Source organism: Cebus imitator, unplaced genomic scaffold (genome assembly GCF_001604975.1).
Source record: "Cebus imitator isolate Cc_AM_T3 unplaced genomic scaffold, Cebus_imitator-1.0 Scaffold20, whole genome shotgun sequence".
Taxonomy (NCBI): Eukaryota; Metazoa; Chordata; class Mammalia; order Primates; family Cebidae; genus Cebus; species Cebus imitator.
The window spans coordinates 6,579,372-6,587,551 of NW_016107335.1; the positions used below are offsets into that span (position 1 = coordinate 6,579,372).

At 48.9% G+C, this 8,180-nt stretch overlaps 1 protein-coding gene across 15 annotated transcripts in view; it reads left to right on the forward strand.

The window, feature by feature from the left end:
* The first annotated feature begins 423 nt into the window (after positions 1-423).
* KMT2C (lysine methyltransferase 2C) overlaps positions 424-8,180 on the forward strand; it is a 303,056-nt gene continuing 295,299 nt past the window's right edge. For 12 of the 15 annotated variants that reach the window (XM_017519911.2, XM_017520011.1, XM_017520000.1 and 9 more), the window contains exon 1: positions 1,063-1,413. In XM_017519911.2, the coding sequence (XP_017375400.1) occupies positions 1,253-1,413 (161 nt within the window). In that variant the 5' untranslated portion in view covers positions 1,063-1,252. Of the gene's footprint in view, positions 515-1,032; positions 1,414-8,180 lie in introns of those variants that run through there. The other 3 variants (XM_017519871.2, XM_017520002.2, XM_017519879.1) reach the window with 3 other exon arrangements.

An 8,180-nucleotide genomic window follows, 5' to 3' on the forward strand; every position in this document is an offset into this window, starting at 1 on the left:
CTTTTCCTCCCCGTAGTGTGGGCGCTGCGAGGAAAGACCTCGGCGAGAACCAGCGAAGCCCTGGCTGCCCTCGCCGTGCGGGCGCACACGTGCTCCCCGCGCCGGGCTGCCCCCTGCGCCAGCGGCCGCCTCGGCGTGTGTCCGCCGCTCCCTCCTGCCCTCGCCCGCAGTGCCTCGATCCCGATCCCGGATCTCTGGGTCCACAGCTTGGCTTCCTCCCGAGCCGGAGCCGGAGCCGGAGCCGGAGTCGGAGTCGCGGCTGGGCCCGACCGCCGCGTCACAGGGGGAGGGAAACCGGGGGGGGGGGGGGGGGGGCCCGGGGGGGGGGGGGGCGGTGAGGTCAGCGGCGGCGGCGGCGGCGCGTCCGCGGGCGGCGGGAGCGGCGCATGCGCGGAGCGAGCCCCGTGAGTGGCAGCGGCGGCGCGCGGGGGGCGGGCGAGGGGCCGAGAGTGGGGGAGCGGGCGGGGGCCGTCGAAGCGGCGGTGTGTGGGCGCGACGGTGGCGAGTTGGAGAGGTCTGTGGTGCGGGTCGCCCCGGGGGAGCCCCGGCGCGGGCCTCGCGCGGCGGCCACGGTCGCGCGGCGTGTGTGTGGGGTCCACGCACACCCGCAAAACTTCCTCCTCCCCTGCTCCGGGAGAGCGAGCGAGCGTGTGTGAGAGAGCGAGTGTGAGGAGCGAGCCGCGGCCCAGCGCCCGTGCAGCCCCGGCGCCCAGCGCCGCCACTGGAGCAGCTGTCAAAACTTCGCCGCCGCCGCCCGGGCCTGACGAGCCTGACGCGCGGGGGAGGGGCGGCCGGCCGGGGGCGCGACCCCTTCACCGCCCCCGCCGGGCCCCGCGGCCCGCCCTCCCCGCGCCGGGCCCCTTTCTCCTCCCGCCGCGGGCGGCCCGGGGGAGGGGCCGCGGGCGGAGACCCCGGGGGCCGGCGCCCCTCACGCCGCCCGCCCGGCCGCCCCGCCCGCCCGCACCCGTCGGCCCCGCCCGCCCCGCACCGCCCGCCCCGCCCGCCGCCCCCCGCCCGGCCCCTGCGCGCGGAGGTGCGCGCGCCCGCGCCGATGTGTGTGAGTGCGTGTCCTGCTCGCTCCATGTTGCCGCCTCTCCCGGTACCTGCTGCTGCTCCCGGGGCTGCGGGAAATGCGAGAGGCTGAGCCGGGGAGGAGGAACCCGAGCAGCAGCGGCGGCGGCGGCGGCCGCGGCGGCGGGAGGAGCCCCCCAGGAGGAGGACCGGGATCCATGTGTCTTTCCTGGTGACTAGGATGTCGTCGGAGGAGGACAAGAGCGTGGAGCAGCCGCAGCCGCCGCCACCACCCCCCGAGGAGCCCGGAGCCCCGGCCCCGAGCCCCGCAGCCGCAGACAAAAGACCTCGGGGCCGGCCTCGCAAAGATGGCGCTTCCCCTTTCCAGCGAGCCAGAAAGAAGTAAGTTGAGTGCGAGGGAGCCAGGCCGGGAGCCAGCGGCGGCGCCGGGCCGGAGCTGTCACCGGGCGCCCGCCCTGCGGCCCCCGCGCCCCGGCGCCCCCCGGCGGGGTGGGGGCGGGGCGGGCCCGCGGGCGGCGGCGGCTCCCGGCCCCGGCCCTGGCCCCGCGCCCCTCGTCGGCCGCCCGCGCCCGGCCTCCCCCGCTCCGCGCCGCCCGCCCGGGCTCCCGCCGGCGCCGGGCTCCGCACACTTTACTTTTCAGTCGGGCCTTTTCGCTGGGTCTTCTCCGCAACTCTTCCGTTGGAGAAATTTCTCGTAGCCGCGTCTTGGCCTAGCAGGATCATTGAGAAAACAAACCCGGAGCGCGCCCAGGTAGTCCCCGGACGGACTCCGGGCGAACCGCCGAGCCGTCGGCGCTCGGCAAACTCTCGGAGCTGTCAAAACGCCCGGGCCAGGTGGTTTCGAGGCGCGGGCTGGGGGCGAGAAGAAAGCGGCCGGGCGAGTGCAGCTTTTCTTTGTCAACGACCTGCTCCTGGAACTTTTCCTGGTCCCAAACCTGTGTTTTCTTCTTTTGATGATATATTAGGAAGCCATTTGACTTCTTCCTCCCCCCTCCCTCGACACCCAGAACCGCACTGCCGGGCTCCGAAAGCACAACTCCTGTGGGATCCCACAGCTTCGGGGAACGGCCTGCCTAAGTTTTGGAGACTTAGCCTGTGTCCCCTCGTAAGGCAGAATACGAAGAGCACTTTTATTCGGAAAGAGTGCCGATGTAAATGTCGCTTCCCTAGCAAGTCTTAGCTGTAAGGGGTTTGGGAAAAGGTTCGCCTGCTTTCGAGCATACAGTAGGGGTGGACACCAGCTCATTAGAGGACCAGAAATGTTTTCTTACAGAGCGGTTATTGGACGGCTTTGCTTGTAAATTAAGAAACCCGTTTCAGTGCCAGCGAACTGCTCGGCTTCTGTGGTTCTTGCGTGTGCCGTGGAAGATCTGTGAATGTCTCTCCAAGTTGTAGAATGGCGTGTGTGCTTACTCATTTCATGATACGATATTCTCACTGAACTGTCGGGAGTGGAAGGGTGCGCTGGGACGTGAAGGAAGCCAGCACGTTTATGGATAGGCTGTTTCTTTGGTTCGGGTGCGTTGACTTAGTAACAGTATTGTTGTTTGGCGATTTGTAGTAAAAATAGTAGCGTGAACTGAGGCATAACAGAGCTGGGTTGTGGGAACCCATTAAGCGCTTGACTTGAATGTGCTCTTTTCTTGCCCTGCCGTCCTTTTACTATGAAAATGATTCAGGCCCTTCAGCTTGCCTCCATATTTCATTGCCAGCTCTTACCTAGCTCTATGATAATAGTGAGGGAAGCAAGTACAGGATGTGTGTTCATTATTACATTAGCTTCTTTGTGATACAGAGTTAGCGTTTATTTTATTAGGCCGCTTGCATTGTAATGTAATGGCAGGTATGGAATGCCCTTATTCTATATTAACTGAAATTTGGAGAAGGAAGTGGAGGTTTAAGTAATTTTTAGACGTCTAAGCCACTTTTTGGTATCCTTTAAAGGAACTCAGGACAAGCCATCTTGGGGTTTTACCTTGATTGTCTCCCATTTCACTATTTGAAAAGCGTTTCTTCATCTCTTACTGAACATTAATTTGAGATTATTGTTTTAAATTTGCATTTGGATTCTTTCTCTAGGAAGAGTAGATCTATGTTGTCACACCCCACACCCCATACTCATGTAAGGGCATGCTTGTGCACGCACACTTGCACACTCACGCACGCGCGCACACGCACACTCACACACTACTTTTGAAACGAGCTCATTTGTATTAGTGCAGTTCCTGGGTGCACCGGACGATTAGGATATTGCCACTTTATTATTTTAATTCTTAATCTCATGAAGAAGTAGTCTTTGGAGAAGGTAAAATTTTTGTTGAATGACAGTGTAAAGCTGAAACATCAAAACTTTTGGAAATATTTAGAACAAAAGTCTTTAAAAGAGTTTTTCCTTTTAGATTTGGAAACTAGTACAGCATTCTTTATAGGAAAGTCTACTGGTAAATTTGACGGGTCCAAATTTTTAGAGCATTTTTTTTGAAATTAAATGTCTTTTGAAGGGAATGGAATCCCCAGTTTTTAGAAACATGTAAATGGAAACTAACACATGAATTGGAAAGCAAAGAGAAGGTTTTTCAATTGTGTATCTCTACATCATATTAGAATCCATGCAGAAAAAACCCTCTAGTTGGGTATCAAAGACTCTAAAAGTGAAACTTATGTGTAACCAGTGTAAATTAGGTATGTAACCAGTGAAATTATGTGAAATTGCAAGTAATTCACCTGAGAAGCGAAAATTAATATTCTTTGTTAAATATCATAGAGATATTTTAAGTTGTTAGTGTTACTTAGGTGTTCGTTAGTGAGTTGCATTAAGTAGAGAAGATGCCTTTTGACACTAAAGTGGATTTGTGTTTTTATCTTTGGCTTAAAAAAAACGTGCACCACCAATTATGCTTCCCTCCAGTTTGAATTTTTAATAATTAGGTAAATAAAGGCCGGGCGCGGTGGCTCACGCCTGTAATCCCAGCACTTTGGGAGGCCGAGGCGGGTGGATCACGAGGTCAAGAGATCGAGACCATCCTGGTCAACATGGTGAAACCCCGTCTCTACTAAAAAACACAAAAAATCAGCTGGGCATGGTGGCGCTTGCCTGTAATCCCATCTACTCAGGAGGCTGAGGCAGGAGAATTGCCTGAACCCAGGAGGCGGAGGTTGCGGTGAGCCGAGATGGCGCCATTGCACTCCAGCCTGGGTAACAAGAGTGAAACTCCGTCTCAAAAAAAAAAAAAATAATAATAATTAGGTAAATAAAGCATTTTCCTGTCTTACAGTGTTAGCTAGATTGTTTTTGTGTGTTTTATCACATACAAAAAAACATAAGCTATATAGTTGCTGCTTTTATGTTAATATAATTGTTTTAAAATTTTGTTTAGTATCTAAAATCAAGAACTTTGAACTGAAGCTATTAATCTTAGAGTTGGAAAGGTAAGTATGTTAAACAGAGAGCACAGTGAAATTTACATTCATCTGAAAGTTTTCTTTAACTGTAAAGACTCTCAAATTATTTGATTATTTGGAGTAGTTCATAATCTTTATCAGAGGCACAGGTCTGGCGAAGAAGCCTCTGCCAGAATATGCACATTAAAGATCTGATTATTCTGTTAATGTTAAAAAAATTTTTCTGAAGCTTTGATTTTATATTTTTTCCATCCTTACACTGTAAATTACCATTACCAAGTTGGGAAGCCAAAGGAACATTCTACTCTACCATGTATCTTACCAGCTCATCAAAGTTGATGTTAGAAATGGGGTGGGTGTGGGGGATGGGCGTGGGTGTACAGAAACAGCAGGTGATAGGGCTAGAATTTCTGAAGCACTATCTTTGACCGTTTTTGAGTAAACTGTTTATACCCAGAATTGCTTTCTTTTCAGAGGGCAATTGCTATTATTAGAGAGCCACCTTAAGGATTATTGTAGAAAAATTAGGCACAATCAGTGATTGTCATAGCAAGAACTAGCAAAAATGGCTATGCAGCAGGCTGCTACTCTGTATTTAAGGCCCTTCTCCCAACAAAATTTCTCCTTTTCTTTCTTTCTTTCTTTTTTTTCTTTTTCTTTTTTTTTTTGAGACAAAGTCTCGCTCTTGTCCCCTAGGCTAGAGTGCAGTGCTGCTCATTGCAGCCTCCGCTTCCCGGGTTTAAATGATTCTCCTGCCTCAGCCTCCCGAGTAGCTGGGATTACAGGTGTCTGCCACCACGCCCAGCTAATTTTTGAATTATTTGTAGAGACAGGGTTTCACCATATTGGCCAGGCTGGTCTCAAATCCTGAGCTCAGGTGATCCACCCACCTTGGCCTCCCAGAGTGCTGGGATTACAGCCGTAAGCCAGTGCACCTGGCAGATTCTCTTTTTCATAGCTGTGAATTTGAAATAAGTGATAGAAAACTGTACTGCATTACAATATATACTGTTCAATAAAACAAGTTTATAGCTGAAAGATAGCACTATTCTAGCTTTTTGAGATAATGCAAATTTGTAATTTTTATAATAGCAATTCTTAATTTGTTGTTCAAAAGATTTGATAAACGGAATTTTTTTTTTTTTTAAGTCAGGTTTTCACCATGTTGGTCGGGCTGGTTTTGAACTGCCGACCTCAGGTGATCCGCCTGCCTTGGCCTCCAAAGTGCTTGGATTACAGGCGTGAGCCACTACGCCTGGCGTAAATGGAAATTTTTAATAGTTACTGTTCTCTGGCACTTAGTAGGTGCTGAAATGTTTTAATTCAGTTGAAAAGCTGGTTCAGGATTGCTACCCTTTCTTACTGTTAGGAGCTTGTTTAACCTGACCTTACTGTAGTTTACTGTTGCCCTGTTCATGGGAATTTCTAATATTTGAGAGTATGTTGTTTTTAGTCTAGTATACAATTTTATATAAAACATGTTGGTTACTAATATGTAAACTTGATAAACATGGATTTACATGGAAATTTAATAAAAGTGTCACAACAATTTGTTTTCTCATTCTGAAAATTGTGATTTATTACATTTTTCCTATTATTTCAGTTAATTCCATAATGCCAGATTTGTCGTCAGTTTGCCGAGTGACAAGCCACACTGCTTCTTCTTATCCCTCTATTCCGCAAAACTGCAAAGTTTCCCAGGGCACAGTCAGGTTTCTCTGGGTAGATAGTAGTTGTCCAACTCTGTATCCTTAAGTCACTGTAAGTGTATGACAGAGGGGCTTCCGTGCAACTTCATTGACCTTCCAAGGTGAAAATTGGTCAGTTTTCAGTTATAAAGGACATTAAGGTTGAGTGTGGTGGCTGACACTACACATCCAGCACTTTCGGGAGATAGAGGCAGCAGGATCACTTGATCCTCATGTAAAAGGAGTTTGAGACCAGCCTGGGGAACAGAGTGAGACCTTGTCTCTACAGAAAAATTAGCTAGGTGTGGTGGTAGGCACCTGTAGTCCCAACTACTCTGGAGGCTGAACTCAGAGGATTGTGTGAGCCTTGGAGGTTAAGGCTGCAGTGAACCGAGATCATGCCACTACACTCTAGCCAGGTGACAGACCAAAACTCGAACTAACTAACTAACTAACTAACTAACTAACATTAGATGGTCCCTCTGCACTTTTGTCTGGTAGAGATGTGTTACATACCCTTGGTAGGTTGTTATTCATAGATAGATAGATAGATAGATAGGTGGAGTCTTGCTCTTGTCGTCCAGACTGGAGTGCATGGCCAATCTTGGCTTACTGCAGCCTCCACCTCTCTGGTTCAAGTGATTCTCCTGCCTCAGCCTCCTGAGTAGCTGGGATTACAGGCATGTGCCACCATACCCGGCTAATTTTGTATTTTTAGTAGAGACGAGGTTTCTCCGTGTTGGTCAGGCTGGTCTTGAACTTCCAACCTCAGGTGGTCCGCCCACCTTGGCCTCCCAAAGTGCTGGGATTACAGGCGTGAGCCACCTCGCCCGGCCAGTTGTAATTTAGTTTTTAATCCGTGAGATGTTTGGGCCACACAATTTTTAGCTGCCATGGAATAAACCTAGTCAGTGTGTGAGTTCGTGTTTGCCTTTAGTTTTTTTTTAAAATTGTTTTGGTTAGTTTTTATCTTTTAATTTCAGAAAGCTGATTAATCTCTTCCTCTTTTTGAAAATTATCTTTATCATGTTTGTGCTACAGTGGTTATTTTGAGAATTTGTTGGCAGGATAAGTTGCAAAAGTTATGGAGCAGAATAGAGATTTTTTTTTTTTATGATGGCCATTGCATATAAATGTATGCTAGTGGTTATCTGTAAAAATGTAATAGACTAACCTTGAATTTAGAATTGGAAGTGTCGATACTTTATTTGCATAATTTGAAGGAATGAAGAGCACAAGTTAAGAGAAACAGAAATGACACAGCTCTTTTTGCACTTCATTATAGTCTAGAAAAAGCGTTACGTAAAAGGTAGGAAAATTGTTTCACTTTGCTTCTGCTGTTAATTTTGGGATAGCAGTACCTACATATGATCCACAAATGTAAAATTGTTTAAGAAGTCTTAAGTTTTCTATAATTTTCTGTAAGTTCTTAGATCTTTCATTTGGTGTATATTACTTAAAGAGCTACAAAGTGCTAAATATGTCCTGGTATGAACAGTAGTCAACCCTGGAAGATTCATTGTGGCCTAGAGGGATACTCAAAGATTTGGAGGAAGTAGTGCTTGAATTAGACCTTGAAGGATTGGTGGGATTTAGCCAAGTAGAATGAGAAGAAAATGAGTGTGCGAGGGAGCAATGTGAATGAAATTATGGCAGGAGGGAAGTTTAAAAGGTGGGGTGGTGGGTGACTGTGTGACTAGAATAGAGGCCGCATGTAGTGGTGAGGCCAAGCTGTTATAGTCCTTGAATACCAGACTCATGAGTTTGGGCTGTATCCTCTAGTCCAGGAGTTATGCACTGTTTACTGGGAGCAGGTAAGCAATTTAAATGAAAAGTAGTCTGCTTCTAAGAATCTGAATGACAACTGACACTTAAGACCTTGGGTTGGGGAGAAAATGGCAAATAAAAACAGCCTTGGGGAAGTCTGGGAGTCCTTATACCATGCTTAAGGTGAAAATGATACAGAATTCTGGCTGATGGTTGCTATTTGAGATGCTGCTTCTAGATTTTTCAAGAGGTCGGAAACTTGGATTTTTTATGATTTTTTTTTTTTTTTTT